General features: G+C 36.4%; 1 protein-coding gene and 1 long non-coding RNA gene across 3 annotated transcripts in view; one reads left to right on the forward strand and one right to left on the reverse strand.

Annotated features, from left to right (window-relative positions):
- Positions 1-52: 52 nt before the first annotated feature.
- LOC147847060 (uncharacterized) lies at positions 53-14,090 on the forward strand. Of its 2 annotated transcripts, XR_015477257.1 has the most exons (3): positions 71-540; positions 3,816-4,919; positions 4,974-5,256. It is a non-coding gene; the product is annotated as an uncharacterized LOC147847060 (long non-coding RNA). The 2 variants fall into 2 exon arrangements; XR_015477256.1 differs by lacking the exons at positions 3,816-4,919; positions 4,974-5,256 and adding an exon at positions 11,590-14,090 and having other exon boundaries at positions 53-540.
- c3a.5 (complement C3a, tandem duplicate 5) overlaps positions 1,664-18,591 on the reverse strand; it is a 42,408-nt gene continuing 25,480 nt past the window's right edge. The window contains exons 27-41 of the mRNA XM_087237790.1: positions 16,643-16,738; positions 16,410-16,566; positions 15,848-16,011; positions 15,389-15,544; positions 13,971-14,030; positions 13,802-13,892; positions 13,666-13,702; positions 13,143-13,233; positions 10,993-11,082; positions 10,796-10,901; positions 8,159-8,248; positions 6,007-6,087; positions 5,776-5,859; positions 3,928-4,063; positions 1,664-2,399 (exon numbers count right to left, since the gene is read on the reverse strand). Coding sequence (XP_087093916.1) covers positions 2,258-2,399; positions 3,928-4,063; positions 5,776-5,859; positions 6,007-6,087; positions 8,159-8,248; positions 10,796-10,901; positions 10,993-11,082; positions 13,143-13,233; positions 13,666-13,702; positions 13,802-13,892; positions 13,971-14,030; positions 15,389-15,544; positions 15,848-16,011; positions 16,410-16,566; positions 16,643-16,738 — 1,581 coding nt within the window. The 3' untranslated portion in view covers positions 1,664-2,257. The remainder of the gene's footprint in view (positions 2,400-3,927; positions 4,064-5,775; positions 5,860-6,006; positions 6,088-8,158; positions 8,249-10,795; positions 10,902-10,992; positions 11,083-13,142; positions 13,234-13,665; positions 13,703-13,801; positions 13,893-13,970; positions 14,031-15,388; positions 15,545-15,847; positions 16,012-16,409; positions 16,567-16,642; positions 16,739-18,591) is intronic.

The following is an 18,591-nucleotide window of genomic DNA, read 5'->3' on the forward strand; positions in this document are numbered from 1 at the left end:
AAAACGTCACATTATGCATAATATAAATAACATTAAGCCAATGATAAAGCGTCCAGCAGTTAACGTATGTATCCAGATAGACCTATCCAATGTGACTAACGTACACAACGAATGTTTTTCGTTTCATTTCTTCCCTAAAGGCGGATATATATCACAAAACTTACACCAGAAGACAGACATCCACACATGCTAGAGATAAACACTCCTATCACACGATAACCGTGATGTTTTTATACAATAGACAATCATAAACACTCTGAATAACATTTCAGCTGATTAACGGCAAAAACACTTGACAGCCAATCAAAACTCTCCCTGCTTTAAAGCGCGCGCAGGTGTAATTTGAAATAACCGTCCTTTAGTGTATTTGCTAGTCTGGTTGAAGCTATTGTATATGAAGGAATCCTATATTTATAACGCAAGTCTTTGTGAGGGACTTTAAACAGAAAAGGAGTCTTCTTGAGCAGTCTGTGGTAAAGAACAGAGTTCACTGCTGTGGGGTTTCCAGTAAATGACCTACATAAACAAATGCAACCTTTGGTAAGTACGCCCATCTATTGATTAATCAGGGAATTTTTTCAGCTAGTTGTGTTTACGCTGATGTCAAAAGTCCTTTTCATTTATTTATTTTAAAAAAAAAGAATATATTATAATATTATAATAATATATTGCAATCCGAATAATTAAACCCCCTTTTAATTGTATTTCTTTTTTTAATATTTCCGAAATGATGTTTAACAGAGCAAGGAAATTTTCACAGTATGTCTAAAAAAATGTTCTTCTGGACAAAGTATTATTTGTTTTATTTCGGCTAAAATGAAAGCAGTTTTAAAAAAAATTTAATACCATTTTAAGGTTTAAAATTATTAGCCCCCTTAAGCTATAGATTTTTTGATAGGTTAACTAGGCAGGATAGGGTAATCCGGCAAGTTGTATAATGATGGTTTTTTCTGTAGACTAATTAACCTTGTTGAGCCTTTAAATGTCACTTAAATCTGTATAGATGTGCTTTGCAAAATATCTAATAAAGTATTATTAACTGTCATCATGGCAAAGATAAAATATATCAGTAATTAGAAATGACTTATTAAAACTATTATGTCTAGAAATGTGTTGGAAAAAATCTCTCTGTTAAACAGAATTTGGGGGGCAAAATAAACAGGGGGACTAATAATTCAGGGGGGGGGGGGGTTATAATTCTGATTGCAACTGTATATATTAATAATAAATAATATGTTATAATAACATAATATTATAATAGACCATATTTTGATTGATTAAAAAAAACAGACTCTCTAAAATATAATTCTTCCAGCATCTATGCAGACTCACAAGCTTTCTAAATACTGAAATCTCTTTAACCGGTAACATAAATGCATATGGTCTAATTATATTTAACTGCTATATTATGTTTGCTTGTATATAGTCATATAGTTGGGTTTGGAACGGTGGAAAATTTTTATTTAGTTTCCATAAGTACTGAAGTTGTTTTATTAATAACTCCTGAAATACGTACAGTAGATCATAAGTACAATAGCTCACTCATCTTTGTAACGTGATGAAAGCTTTAATGTTCCAGACATTATAAAAAAAAGAAATACAGTTAATATACCATAATCATGCATCAGAAATCTGGAAAAAAAATAAGACAACACAGTAGACATTTTGTGTTGCAACTTTTATTTGACTAGTGGTTTCACATGATTACATTTTAGTTGACAGGTACTAGGTTAACCCTTGTTATGTCCAAAATTTAGGTTTGATACTAATGTTGTGGGTCATATTTCTGATGTGAAAGAGTATGCCATCACCACACTTGAAATTACTTTGGATAAAAGCATCTGCCAAATGCATAAGTGTAAATGAAAAGACAATAATGACTGTTTGTGTTAAACTGATGTAAACTACACTGTACTTAAATTAAATTAATTATATGCCTTCAAAAAAAGTTAGCTGGCCAAATTGAACATCACAAACTTTATGGACATTCAGCATGCCTGTTTTACAAAACAGAGCATCCAAATTGTTTTATGCTTATTCACGACCCTAAATTTAAATAAACAATATTTCCAGCAACTCAAAATCTAACATGGTTTCTGGAACATAATTAAAGGATGGAACCAGTTTAACTGTGCAAACTGAATGTACTAATTGCCAATAATTGCTAACAAAGCCAGAAATACATTAGAAGTAAAAGCAAAGAAATGGCTGTAATGCGGTAATAGATTAACAAAGTCATTTCAGCTCAGAAACAGGTTTATGTGGAGCAGCCAACTCTTTCAAGCTTGTTGGCGAGTGAGGAAATGCCGATATACTTTTTCCTATACTTTGGCGTCTGGCCCTCTGTATCTGTCGGCCAGTATTCAATCCAAGTGTCTTCACCCAAGTGGTACCGCAGCCTAAGAAGAGTAGGAATACGCTTCATTAGGAGAATCCATAAAAGATATTAGCCATTTGACAATTTAGGTTCAAAAAGTAAATGTGCCACTAAGTGGGTTTCCATCAGCCTTCATTTTCATCATTTGTTTCTCATGCGATACTTCAAAATGCGCAAGTTTCTAAAAAAATCTATTTTCTAATAGAGAGTTTTATGCTCACTTTATGTAAACTCTATTGTAGCAAACATTACAACTACCATGCATACAGTGGCAAAAATTTTCTTAGGGGTGGCCATTTGAGGCCACACAAAATCTTAGGGTGGTACACAAACATTATGAATTCTGTGAAATGTTTTTTTTTTCTTCTGGTAAATGAAATAATGTGGCTTTAATTAATTAAATTAATTACTCTTAAAATATTGAAATTTATTCCTCGAAATAAATTTTGCAAGTAAATTTGCAAACCAAATAAAAATCAATATATTTGGTTTAAAAACACAAACAAATGAGCAATCTGAACACAAGACATTTCACACACTCACTATACAGACCCTATAATAGATTTTATCCATATTCCTTTTTGAGCCACAATATTATTAATACAGCTTCCTCTATTGATGTATCTTTTTGTTAAATACATTCACAAAATCATTAGGATTTTTGGCCCTCTCAAGTAAACCGGCAAAAAAATGAAGGTGCTAAATAAACTAAACTCTGAAAAGCTGATTTCAAAATGCATTTATTTATTTTGGGAGATTTTTGGTTTTCAATCAGATAAAAAAATAAATACATATTGAAAAAAATAATTTCTTAATAAAAAAATTAATAATAATTTAATCATAATAATTAAGAAGAATTTATAAAGTACAATCTCATGCACTCAAAGTTGTATTTCGTTTCAACTAATTATGTTTAGTTTAAAACTTCATCCTTAATTAAAAAAAAAAAAGTAAGGTGAACTTGAAATTGTTGTGGTAAAGTCAGTGTATCTGTTGTGGCTGAATGTCAGCACTTAATCTCCGAAATGCACCCAGAATAGCCTAACAGTCAAACATCTAGTTAGCGCATGCTTAAAGAGAGAGGGGTAGTGAATCAGCAACGTCGGTGGGGCCAATCAATCCACAATAATTTAGTAGCTGCATTTTATTCATTTATTGAAATATTGTGATTTTATGTAAGAAAATTTAAAATAATATCTACAACTAAATCATACTAGGGTGGCCACAGGGGTGGCCAGAGTTTCCATAGCGCTGGCCATGGCCACCTTTGGCCACCCCTTGGGGGCGCCCCTGCATACATAACTTACCATTATGACTGCCTTGCTTACTGTTGGTTGCTAGGTTACCAATACTACAGTCATCCACTCTTACAAGTTAATAGAAATGCACAAAATTTGCATTTGGAATTTTTTCTTCTTCTTTTCCAAACTTTCAATAGATTCACTTCATGTTAAGATGGAAACCCAGATGTACTTTGTAATAACTAGAGTGCCAAGATCAGACAATTCCAAAATAAAGGTAAAATTAAAATTATCCTCCAGCTGTCATACTTTCCGCCAATCCTGGGAAGGGTTTTGGTCTGGCCCATGATCAGGTACGTCTTGCCCTTTTCAAATTTCAGGAACTCTCTGCAGTTTGGATGAGACAAGAACGACCTGATTTTCCCAAACGCATCGTGATCGGTGCCTACAAACATGAAACAAGCATTTACGGATGAAGACAATGCATTGGAGAAAGTCACTGATGAAGAATCATAATAAACTATCTCAGGTCTAGTTTGTCAATACTAGGGCTGCGCAATATAGAAATATTGCAGATGTGCATAAAGGATTACAGTGTGCAATAAATGAATGGTTTAAGACGTTAAGAGATTTGGAAGAATGTTTGAAATGTTAGTCACTAGCCTCTTTCACACAGTGATAACGGTAAATCTGGAAAATTTACGGAACGACTTTACCGGTAGATTCAAAAAAGCGCTGTTCACACAGGCGAGGACGTTATGTAATTTTTTGGGAAAAGACCATTCATACATACACTCCAAAATACCGGTAAATTCTGACATCATTAACCAGAAATGACCTCTAAACGGCTGCGCTTGTATTTGTCAACATTTGACTACATCACAAATACCGATCCATCCACAGAGTTTGTAAACAACTCTGATGAAAACATATAGAAAAACACTTTTGCATGTCGAGATGTACATGTATGTGTGTGCTGGCGCTCACGGGCTGTTTCACGGGCACACGCAAAGCTTGAAGGTAAACAAGCAACGGATTATCATAAGCATCTTATCGATAATTATTTACACAGCTGGCATTAAGATGAACATATAAACCTTATCTGACTAGCTAGCAGCTAAATGTGTCTGGGAAAATATTCAAAGGTTTTCACGTAAACACGTTCTAGACGTGCACGCGCTCTTTCCAAAAATCTTCCTTCAGGGCTCACACAGCGCAGCATTCCGACAAATTACCGGTAATGTTACAACTTCTCTTTCTGGAAAATAGCCAGAACGAACTTACGGGTATTTTCAAAAAGGGCCTGTTCACACATACAGACCTTTCCGGAAAATTGCCTGTAATTTTCCTGAAAGGTCTGTATGTGTTAAAGGGGCTATTGACATCCATAGCATTAGTTTTTTCTACTATGGCAGTAAATGGTGTTTCTAACATTCTTCAAAATATCTCTTAAAAGTTAAAGGGGTGGGGGAGCATAAATAATGTTTTTTGGTGACTTCTGTGAAGTTTGGTTATGCTTTGGTGATGAAAAAATATCCATAATTGCATATTGACATTGCATTATTTTGCATCCTATTGCATTTTTCTTCAATAAATCTCACAGGAGTAGAAATGTTTCAGAATAAAAGTTAGCTTATGCAAAAAATGAGAATATCAAATGATTAAATCATATTTCCATAATATGTTATTGACCTTATTCTCCGCAGACGAGCGGACGCTGCCATTTGAATCTTTTTGGCACGAGACTTCCGGTCTTATTCACTTCCATTCATTTTTAGACATTAAAAACTGCTCGTTTCTCTGTTTGATGTTGCAAACTGATATTTCCTTGTTATATTATTCTACTTGGTCTGTATAGTCATGCAAACATTTGTTTGTAGAGCAAGTAGTTTGACCGTTTTTTGCCGTTTATTATTCCTAGTCATTTCTCCCATAGGCGACTGAAACGGAAGTTCTAAGACAATCGCGAAAACAGGCGCACTTCCGCATTTCAGAATAAGGTCAATACAAAAAAACAAAACAAAAACAAATCTGTCACTTTCTGTGAAATTGGTGATGGGTATTAATATCCGAAAATGTAATATAGGAGAAAATATGTGGACAGAATATCACTACTGACAAAGAAAATCTGAAAAAGAACTTCTTGGAAAATCTTACCTTCCTTCAGCACATGCTCTATGTTCATGCTATAAATGTCTGCGTGCAGAGAGAAGCTCGTGTCCACCACCCTGGTTTTATAGACTACAACACAAATGCATTACTTGATTATATACAAAACAAAAAAACAGGTGAGAACTACGGACAAAGTCCTGAGATACAACCAGATCAAACAAACATTCTTTGATGATACTATATTTTATACAAACACAAAGTATTCTGGGTGTTTACCGTACTCCACTTGATTTTCACAGGCTTTTTCATCCCGCAGGTCTTCGTCAATGTGTTCATTCCTTTGCAAACTGCACTTCTCTGTTAGGATATTTCAAATGTTTACCACTTTTACATGTCTCAACATGATTTTTCAGGTTTATTGAAAATGTGCTTCAGCCTACATTTTAGCGAAACGTTTTGTTGTACATTTCAGATGACAAATCCACCAGAGGGCGCAGTCAACATTATTGTGAGTCTGAAATGCATTGCTTAGGGTACATTGTGCTGTACATTTCATATACACTTTCTTGTACACATCTAGGAGAGAGCAGCAATTGTAGAGATCAGCTAGCAAACCATTGAGCTAAACCCAATCAATGCAGATGTAGGAGAAACGTGTACTGTGACCATGTAGTTTTATCTTGATTTTACATTATGTCAAAATGAGCTACATGCAAAAAGTTGGCCAATTTGCAGTTAGATAGCATCGGGAAACGCATTTGTGTCGCCTGTGTTCACACCAGACGCGGAAGGAGCGTCAAGCGCGAGTGATTTACATGTTAAGTCAATGCAAACGTGCAAATAGACATCCTGCGGTGCGATACGCGTGAAGCGAATGGCACGATATGCGCAAATTGAACGTTTTGCGCGTTTGAACTTTGAAGCGGATATTTGGGCCGCGTTAACCAATCAAGCTTGCTCTTGTGGGGGCATGTTCATGATGTAGCACCTGTTGGTATCCCGAGGTAAATCCTCCAGCTGACACCGACAACAGTTCATCTACCCGGGCTCAGCTCAGTCAGAAGCTGCACTGAAAGCCTCCATCATCCAGGTTCAGTTTCTGGAGGAGTTTGAGCTCACAGAGCTGGGTGCACCTCTGAAAGGATCTAGCAGACACGAGTCTAAATGTATCAACACTGTTTTTCAGCCTTCATAAAGCACATAAACACCGTTATTTTCTTAATAAGATCCATGTTAGCAATTTAGCATTGAAGCTAGAGTCACCAGGCAGACAGAAGCCCTGCCCATCATGCAAATCCACGTCTGTTCTGAAGTGAATTTGACGCTCGAATGAAGTGGATTTAATGCAGGTGAGGTTTGACGCACGAATGAAGCAAGTAAACTCAAATGTTCACATGGCTATTTACGTGCAAATATCGGGATTTATCCGCTTGTTCCGCATCTGGTGTGAACACAGCATGACAAACAGTAGACAGCTTTAAGCAGTTTTGTGGTATTTATTTGATGATGTGCAAGAACTGTAGCAAAATATTTATTTACACATCAAAAAATGGTCCCTGTAAATATCAATTTTTAAAAAGGAACAAAAGTTATTGCCCTCTAGTGTTCATCTTACCACACAAACGCCCCCAAAAATGCACTTCAGTATACATTTGACTGCAGTTTGTAGGTAAAAGGTCGAAGCACATTTTTGGTGCTTTTTGCTTAATTTTGACTTGATTTCGAAAGGTGCCAATTTATTAAATGGAACAAAACTCTGTAGAAACAATAAGTAAATTGATTAATCATTTGCACTTTTTATGAGCTCAAAAACTGGGGCTGACGGTTCAGAATTTAAGCTGGTAATTTCTTTGTCAGTGCAATGCTCAAAAAGTGGTCAGAGAAACATAAATAGTGCATTAGCATTATTGAGCGCCATGCAATCGCCTAAAAAGCCAATTATTTATATATATATATATATATATATATATATATATATATATATATATATATATATATATATATATATATATATATATATATATACCCACACACACACACACACACACACACATGTATACACACACACACATATATATTTATATATATATATATATATATATATATATATATATATATATACATACATATATATATATATATATATATATATATATATATATATATATATATATATATATATATATATATATATATACACACACACACACATATACATATACACACACACACATATATATTTATATATATATATATATATATATATATATATATATATATATTTATATATATATATACATACATATACATACATATATATATACATACATATATATACATACATATATACATATATATACATACATATATATATACACGTTAATAAATATAGTATTTTTATTATGAGAAAGTAAATAAATGAGAGTACCTTCAGCACACTGGCACAGCTCATCACTGCACAGTCTGTTCAGCGCACCTCCTGTCTTAAAAGGATGGTAGAACTTCACACAGCGCTTATCTGTCAAAATATTACAGTACAGAAGATCAGTATATGCCCAAAACAGTGAGGTCACATGGTCAAATAGAATAATGTGTTTTAGAGCTGCAAAATTAATCGAAAAAAAAGATTGCAATCTCGATTCGACCCCCTAGACGATTTTAATCCAGCATTTCTACGATTCTGTCAATCATATTTTCAAGTTCAGGAGAAAAGCAAAGGCGGCCGCACAAGTCTTCACACTGTTTTACATATGTTGCTCACACCTCCAAATGATGTTAAAAAAATCACATGCTGTATTTATAAGATATAATTCACCCAAACATGCCATTTCTGTCTTCTTGTAATGATGTATTCGCGGCCGTGATATCACTGTTGTGAGCTGCTGACTGTGAGCTGTTACCAGAGAGGGGGTGGGTGTGTGCCCTTCTTGATGATAGACGCGTGCGTCTACTTAAGTAGGCAGAACCTGCATATGCTGTGATTAACAGGTAATAAAGTTGTGAATAACCTTCAGTTTGTGGCACAGAGTGATCTTTTGGGAGCCACACAGAAAGTATGAACAGCACTTAGCAGTGAAAATGAAACCGAAAGCACACACATTTTAAATAATCAAATCAAATTTTAGAGTGAAGATTACCACAAGCATTTAATGTTTTTTTCATAACAAACACAGTGTTGTGCATAAAACACTTTCAAACACTTTAAAACACTTTCTAACAGGATTAGACGATGATGTAATCTCACATTCGAAGAGCTCTAGTCTATAGACCTTTTTATGCATGGAGGGCGCCATAGCGACCAGCGTCTTCCGGTAGAATGCTAAAAACTTCCGTTTACAGCGTGTACAACTGGTAATTTGCGCTCGGAAAATCGGTTTCAATAACGTTTTTAATGGATAACAGAGTGTTTTGGTAAAACACAACTTAGAAATGTGTCTGTTAAAGCCGTTATAATCTGTCATGTGGTTCAAGCGCATCAGAAATACGAGAAAAACATTCTCCTAGTTCACGTGTCTGCCGTCAGAAATACAGTGTGTGTGTGCGTTCCCGGCCTGTCAGCTGTTAGCTCCCCACATAGCAAAATTTCTCTGGCCCACACAATCAGGTCTTGCTTGGCCCACATGCCGCAGTGAATTACGGTACATGACTGGACCAAATCTGGCTTCCAGACAAGGGCCAAACATGGACCATATCTGGGCCAAGTCTCAGCCAAGTAATTAACTCATAACTGGGCCTGAACTGGGCCAGATAGGTTGGTGTGTCACGATTGCAATGAAATTGATAAACGCGTGGAGTGATGCGCTTTAGACACACTATGGGCATGCTTTTTCTCAAAGTGACCTGATTGGTAGAATTTTTTTTCTTTACTCAAAATTGATTTTAGTGTATTTTAAATGTGGGTCAACACTGGCCAAACTCACATGGCCCACTTTTCAAATTTTTAAATCTGGGCCAAATACTACATTTTTCATCTGGCCCAAATCTTGTGTGCCGCCTTAAAGACGGTGCCACCTCTGCCAAACCCGGGCCATGTTTGGCCCACATGCTGTATGCCAGTGCCGGATGAATGCCTGCTGTGCCAGCTTTATGCCAAATCTGGGCCAGAATTCTTTGCTACTAGGGTCAGCGGCTCTTTAACACACACACACACACACACGCGCGCGCACACACACAGAGAGAGAGAGAGAGAGAGAGCAAACCAGAGTACTGGCATGAAACTTAACAGGTATGAAACTCGTGCAATTTAAAAGCCTGTTATTGATCCTCTGCTGGCTGATTTGCTGTTCATTCTAATGGCGAGCCATTTGTGTTTTATTTCGTGTGTTGTTTTCATCACATTTTGGTGAATTACATTTGTTTGGGCTGGTTATATATTTGAAATAAAGAGAAAATGTTGATTTTAGCGATGACGAGGCTTCATTTAAACCGCAGAAGATGCCGTCTGACAACGAGGGGAAAACGCCTCACAGCAGCTGTTTTCCATCCTATTAGATCGCATTTCTCTAAATGATCAGTCCAGGAGATGCTGCTGATGGACAACAGTATTAGTTCAAAGAGGATAAAAGCAGGTAAAATAGATTAAAACCATCGTTTCAAAGCTGTCCAAATGTGACTGTTTACACGCATCAGCTGCCGACCGGAAGTTCTTCGCATTCTCCTAGCGCATACACGCAAAGCATAATAGGTAATTTTGCGTTCCAAGAAAAAGGTCTATAAAAAAAATTGACATATGAATCTGACAATCAACTTTGACCCTTGTGACATTGATGATAAAGCCCAGGAGGAAGAAGGCAGAAGACCATGTGTGACCACGCATGCTGATTTCCCATTGTTTGTTGTGTTATAATGTCAATTAATTTCTTTTTCTATATTAAAATAAGTAAATATCCTGACGGTTTAGCTCCAGTATGCATTGGAGCCAGTGGAACACCGTTATGTGTTAGTTTCCTGACTGGATGAAATTTTAGTCTTGGTTTGAGCTACTTGAAATCATGTCTGCTAGTGTAGGAGACCCCTGTTCTAGATGAAAGTTGTTTATTGGTGTGTTTGACAGGAGATTGGGCACCTGGAGTGTTGTATTCATATATAGTGATGCCGACCGGCTGCAACATTCCCACTTCATTAATCTTCTGCATCCTGAAGACAAGCCTTTCCTTCTCTTTATTAGAAACCTGGAGGCACATTAAAGCAGAAAGTCTAATTATGAAAAGCACTCAATGGAGACGCAAAGGCAATCATCTGCTCTTTATATTGTGGTTTTACCCGATCAATGTAGATGATAAGAGATCCTCGCTCTGACAGCTCCTTGTTCAGCTCAAAGCTCTGAATGTAGCGGTCCTTACCAGTGGATAACTGGTGGTCAAATCAGGAGAAATAGGTGTAACATCAAAGTTCATGTATAAAAATGTCCATTATAGGAATTTAAAAGAGGATTTTTCACCCCAACCTAATTTCACCAGGTAGGACATGTTCCTGAATGAACATCTATGTTGATCCTGGAACAACATTTCAATCAGCCAATCAGAATTAAGGGATATGTTTACAGTTTAGGTTTAGGTTAGGTTTATGCACATCTACAGTACAAGAGTGTTATCCAACTATTATTCTCCTCTGATTTTGGGAATAATTTACAGTTATGGTTGGGTTTATGGGTAGGGAATTGGTATGAAATTTATTTTCCAACAAAAAAAGATGTTCCAGGATCAACATAGACGTTAATCCAAGATCACATCATACTTGGCAAAACCATGACGTGCAGATCGTTCACCCAAAACTGAAAATTCTGAAAACCTGTTTGACTTCCACAATGTTTGAAACTTGTTTCCATTGATTTCCATAGTATTTTTTCTTCTTCTGTAGGAATGTCAATGGCTGCTGGTTTCCAACATTCTTCAAGTTATCTTCTTTTGTTTTCAGAAGTAACTCATGAAGGTTTGGAACTACTTGAGGGTGAGTAAACTTAATATTTGACACACTAACAGGTTTGTTTTTGTGAATTGTGGGGACATTACATAGGTTTCCATTGTTTTTATACTGTACAAACTGTATTTTAAATTGCCCTAACCCCACCCTACCCCTCAACTCAACCTGCACAGGAAACTGTGTAGGTTTACTTTCTGAAGCCAAATAATTCTGTTTGATTGATAAAATATCTGACAAATGAAGAAACCAACAATGTCCTCATATTTCACCACCTTCTTGTACTATCGGTGTCTAACCTGTCATTATACAGATTTGTGTCCTGATAATCACATAAACACACACACTCTCTCTCTCTCTCTCTCTCTCTCTCTCTTAAATGATCTAAAATATTAAAGACTACTACTTAAAGTCCACCTGAAATCAAAATATACAATGTTTGTTTTGCAAGCTCACATTGTTATTCTTAAGGTGAATAATTAATCCGTGAAACAGTCTGCAGAAAAAAATAAATAAATAAATAAATAAAAGAGCGTTTGTTTTGGTAATCTTTAATGAAATTCTGACTATTGGCTTCAATCTGAGGGTTTCCATAGAATCTGCATATTAACACCCTCACTCTTACTGTTAGTTTGCTGTGTGGAAATGATGTGCAAAAGAAAGCCCCGCCTCCTACTCAATATTTCAATTGTATTTCAAAAGTTTCAATTGTAAGTACATCAACATATAAATGTCTCCGAACGTTCCAGCTCATGTGGACTTTAAATAAGCAAACTAAACAACCAAAAGTCAAGGTAACTTATTTGATTAATTTTATGAATTTGTAATTATGCTAAGCTTGAAATTGTATGACAAGTAGGTAGGTTTAAATTGTTCGGCATAGGAACATCAAGTATTGTTGGTGACAATGAGGGCATATATTAAATAAGTTTTGAGAAAGACTTCATGGCTGTATTCACGACAAGTAGGTTTAGTCTTTTAAAAAGTCTTTTCGATGCTAAATATTTTCAGGGACCTTGTGGATATACAGTTGAAGTCAGAATTATTCGCCCCCTCTTTGATTTTTTTCTCTTTTTTAATATTTCCCAAATGATGTTTAACAGAGCAAGGAAATTTTCACAGTATGTCTGATAATATTTTTTCTTCAGGAGAAAGTTTTATTTGTTTTATTTCGACAAGAATAAAAGCAGTTTTAAAAAAATTTTTAAATACCATTTTATAGACAAAATTATTAGCCCCTTTAGGCTTTTTTTTTTTAATAGTCTACAGAACAAACCATCATTATACAATAACCTGCCTAGTTAACCTAATTAACCTAGTTAAGCCTTTAAATGTCACTTTAAGTTGTATAGAAGTGTCTTGAAACAGATCTATAAATATTGTAATTTCAGGGGGGCTAATAATTCTGACTTCAACTGAATATCATTTACATATTTTTAAACATTATTATTTAGGATTTTACAAATGAACTATCATCAATACGGTTTCTTTACCTTTACAAGGTCACGTTCATCCACTTTAAACCCCGTCAGCAGGCTGATGTCTAAAATTGTCATAGTTGAGCTTCTTTTTTGGTCCTTGAAACTGCATTAAATTAGAGAATTAAAATGACAGAAAATGATTAAAATTATGGGGGGTTTCCGGGAGAAATAACAAAACGGGAGGGTGGCGGGAGATTGTTTTGAAATATGAGAGACTCCGGGTAAAAACCAGGAATGCTGTTAGGTTTTCCCATACTACAAACTACCGACACTGACATCAATCATCATTGTAAATATTTATATTTGCTGATTTTGCAGTTCACCACTATACCTCACATCTTCTCTGGCAAAATGATCCCATGTAAAACAACATTTAATACATTCTCCTTGCTTAATAATCTAAAATTATTGCTAAACTTTTGAACATTTATATGGTGCATTTCTTGACATTTGAGAAAAAAAGACCACAGATCAAAAAAGGCCAAACTATGAATTTCTTGTGGATCTTGTTTCAAGATAAAATATTAATACTCACATATACTCAATGGTGAGCTTGTAAGTTTCAGGGACTCCTTCATAGGACATCACACATAGAAAAATAAGGTCAAAAAAAGGTCTAATCTTATATTATGGTTTGCATTATATTTGGGTTGTCATGATATGAATCGCACCGCCAGGCTCTTTCTCCATCTGCACGCTGAGGTCAAATGCAGTACAGTCATTTTCGTTCTCTTCAGGCAGAGCATAATACACAGAAAAGACCTGAGAGAAGGAGAGAGAGCTCATTAACACAAAACAACATACTGATGAAGACTTTAGGAGCGTTTATTGAACACTCACCGACAGCATGGCCACCCCAGATCCCTGAGCTGTGATGTTGAAGCTCTTCGTGATGTCAAACTGTGGCAATCAGACCATGAAGAAAACACTTTTAAGATGGCTTTAACACAAAGATGTGAATCAGATGTATTTAATGTTTAAATGTTCACTGGAATATTGCACATGTGCATACATTTATGAGTGTTTGTGCATGCAGACACTTGTAAATTAATAGACAAACATTAAGAAAATGCATGCACACTTACTCACACACATACACTAAATGCATACACTCATAAACAAATGCACAAACATTCAGAAATGCTCAAACACTCAAATACATGCTCAAACACTCATAAATGCAAGCACAATCACTCATAAACGTATGCACAAACACTCATAGATGTATACACTCAAACAAATGCACAAACAAAAGAATGCATAAACATTAAAAAAACAAAGCCACTAATGAATCCATGCTCAAACATTTACATGCATGTATAAATACCCATAAATGCATAAACACTCAAAAAGCATGCAAAAATCACTCAAAAACTTGCACAAACACACAAATGTATGAACAAACACTTAAAAAGCATGCACAAACACTCAAATACATGAATAAATACCCATATGCATGCAAACACTTATAAATGCATGCACAAACACAGACATGCATGAACAAACACTTAAAAGCATGCACAATAATTCAAAGACATGCATAAATACCCATAAATGCATGAACAAACACTTATACATGCAAGTACAAACATGCAAACGCTCAAATAGCCATGAATGCATGCAAAATCACTCGAATGCATACACTCAAACGAATGCAAAAACATTCAGAAATGCATAAAAATGCATGCAAGCACTCGTAAAAAAAGATGCACAATCACTCAAATACATACACTCATTAATTAATGTACAAACATTGAGCGTGCATTTGAATGGTTGAGCATTTCTGAAACACTCAAATACATGTTCAACCACTCAAATGCATGCTCAAACACTTATAAAAGCATGCACAATCATTTATAAATGCATGCACAAACTCTCATAAAAGCATGCACAATCAATTATAATTGCATGCACAATGACTCACATACATGCATAAATACCCATAAATGCATGCAAACACTTACAAATGCATGCACAAACATTCATAAAAGCATGCACAGTCACTCAAATGCAAGAACACTCAAATGCATTCACAATAATGACTCGCATTCATAAATAGCCATACATGCATGCACAAACTCAAAAGCCTGCAAAAACATTCAAATGCAAGACCAAACACACAATCAAAAGCATCCACAATCACTCACATTCATTCATAAATGCATGCACAAACACTTATAAATGCATGCATAAACATGCAAACACTCAAATAGCCATAAATACATGCACAAATGTTCATTCATTCAGTATCTCAGCACCTTGTCTGTGCGTGCAACTGGCAGATTAGACTGCCTTATGGAGATCTTGGTTTTCTCTGATCTCTCCTGCACAGCGAGGTCTAGGTTCAGAAAAATGTCTTCCTTCTTGACCTGAATGCGATACTCAGCCACGGCTTGGAAGACAATGATGGTGGCCTGAACAGACAGGTAACATCAACAACAAAATAGTTTGGGAACATGCAAATGTTGAAGCAGTTTTAACTCGACATGTCATCTTTAAACACAATGCTCATGTGCAAGTACTGCAAAAGACGTGAGTGTAATGGATATGCACATCCATCATCAGCATGTTCACATTAAACAACAATGGACAGTAGCTCATTTAACATGGAAAAATGCACCCCCCTTTTAAGTTTTTCGTCAACTTTTATTAGTTTTGACCATGTGACCATTCTCAGTCCACCCACCTACTCATTTGTTTGTCACTTGATGAAATACCTGAGTAGTGCCATAGCCTCCATAGCGTGTTTGTTGCTTTCCCAGCCAGCGCACCACCTGCCCGGCGCTCTCGAAATCCTTAGCTGCCACCAGCGCAAGCGCTGCGTAACCTGTGGCCTCCAGAGAGTGATGCTGCGACCCGGGAACTTGCCAATAAACACCATCTAAAATAAACATGGGATGCCACTACATTTGTTTGTTGATGTTAATATGCTTCACAATTAAATATACAGGTGAAGTCAGAATTATTCGCCCCCCTTTTATTTATTTATTTTTTTATATTTCCCGAATGATGTTTAACAGAGCAAGGACATTTTCACAGTATGTCTGATAATATTTTTTCTTCTGGAGAAAGTCTTTTGTTTTATTTTGGCTAGAATGAAATAAGTTTTTAATTTTATAAACATCATAAAAATATATAAATGTATAATTACCCATTCAGTAGCCTTCTGGTACAACTAACTTGGAAAAATACACAAACTAGATCCCTTTTCTGTTTATGTGCTACTATTAAATCCTGAACTCAGGACTTTAATGTTACCACTACTGTAATGTTGCTGACCTTTGCTTTCAGTGGAGTGGCTCCTCAGAATGACTTTATTCAGTTTTCCAGCATGAGCCAAAGCGTAGGAGCTGATCGCGACAGCATAAGGGCTGGTGAGAGTGTGAATTCTCAGCGTCAGGTAACCCACAGCTTTATTCATACTGCTTCGAAGATTCTAGCATTGACAAAGAGACTGACGTGAGCTCCTGACAGACGCCTCACACTGCTGATGGAGAAAAACACACTCTTACTTGAACATATTGAGCACAGATCTGACTTCCTTCCTGCATGGCGATCAGGACGAACGCAGTCAGAGAGGCGTCCGCATCCTTCCCTCGCACATTACCCTGCAGATAGCATGCAAATCAAACAATAATATGCTTTATAGTGATATAACAAGAATACTGTGAAGCTTCACATGTACAGCTATGGAAAGGGTCCACTTGACATATCAGTTTCTCTGGATTTCAAGTTGCATGTACTGCATATTTAGAGCAAAACGTCATTTCAAGATTTGAGGGTGCTTTCACACCTGTGAATCGATTCAGTTGTTCTGAAACAGAGATTACAATTGTTACAGTGTTACTCTTTGCTCTTGGAGCGGTTCGCTTTCACACTGCAAAGTTTCTAATCGGACTAAAAGAGTTAAAACAAGTCACGTGTGAGTAAACTCTGCTTACATTGGTCAGAGTGTCAGGGTTTATTTTGCAGCGTCCCGCTCAGCTGTCAGGAGAGGTGGTGGTTTGGTGGTGATTGACAGGGTGCGCGCGCGACGTGTCTGAGGAGAGATGCGGTGGGGAGGGGTGAGAAGGGTGCGCGACGATGCCTAATTGAGGACCGGGAGGGAGACGCAAGATTACCGGGAGATCATCACTCGTTTAAGGGCATCCGGAGACTTGCAAAACTTCCCGCCCTACTAATAATTCTCTCTTCATATAGCCGTAAGCCTATTACATATGCATAAAACACTGTGATATAACCGCGCTCGGATCGGATCGCTTTCTTACTGCAATCGAACCGCTCCAGGGTTCGTTTCAATCGAGCCGAGACCACCTCATTCAAGCGATCTCGGAGCGATTACTTTGGCGCGGATCAGAGCACTATTGCCCTGTTCACATATGCCAAATGAACCGGGCTAACCGGGCAAACGAGACAGGTTCCGAAACAAAAGTGTAGGTGTGAAAGCACCCTGAATGTCACATTTATAACACTGTTTATAACGGTCCAAACTGTGACAGCATGTCATAGCTACACAGGATGAGACAAGATTCCAGCAACATAATAGGACAGAAATATTTAAATACTACAATCATTCAATTAAATATGAGCCACTTCACTCTCAATGAACTAGTAAGAGTTATAATCTAATCCATGCCCATTAAACCCGAATAACTTTATTAAAAGTACATAAATTGAGTAGTGATGCTTATGGTTTGGTTTTGTTGGAGTCACTGGCATTCATTTTCATTATTCGTTTGCTAATTATTTTATTTTTAAGACCTGAGGTGAACTATCTGCTGCTTCTTTAAGTAGTAAAGCAATAAATGTCACTTAAAATGGTGTTAAACTATATTACTCACACTGGAAGCATTTAACACTGAATAAAGCCCATATTCAGTGCCTGAGATGATCATTGTCATTGTAGTTTATGCTGTTTGTTTTGCTGCAATGTCGCAGAAACAGAAACGGTTTCTAAAAGGGAAATTCTGTGCATCGCCTTTGCAAATGATTACGACAAAAACTCCTTTTAACATGAAAGATACCTTTTAGCACATACCACGGTGCCATTTAGGCAAGGCAAGGCAAGTTTATTTCTATAGCACATTTCATACACAGTGACAATTCAAAGTGCTTTATATAAACAGGAATAAAAAAGTCAAGGACATAAAATGCAGACAATAAAAATGATTAAAAACAGATAAAAACAATTTAAAATGTGTTAAAATAGGTTATAAAAGAATGAAAAAGAAAACGAAAAGCATAATAGTGCAATCTGTCGGACGCAGCACAGTGCTCATTCAGTAAAGGCACAGCTAAACAGATGTGTGTTCAGTCTTGATTTGAATGTGCCTAATGTTGGAGCACATCTGATCATTTCTGGAAGCTGATTCCAGCAGCGGGGGGCATAGTGGCTGAAAGCTGATTCACCCTGCTTTGACTGAACCCTTGGAATTTCTAGTTTATAAGATCCTAAAGATCT

This window comes from Danio rerio, chromosome 1 (genome assembly GCF_052040795.2).
Source record: "Danio rerio strain M-AB ecotype USA chromosome 1, GRCz13ab, whole genome shotgun sequence".
In the NCBI taxonomy this organism is placed as follows: domain Eukaryota; kingdom Metazoa; phylum Chordata; class Actinopteri; order Cypriniformes; family Danionidae; genus Danio; species Danio rerio.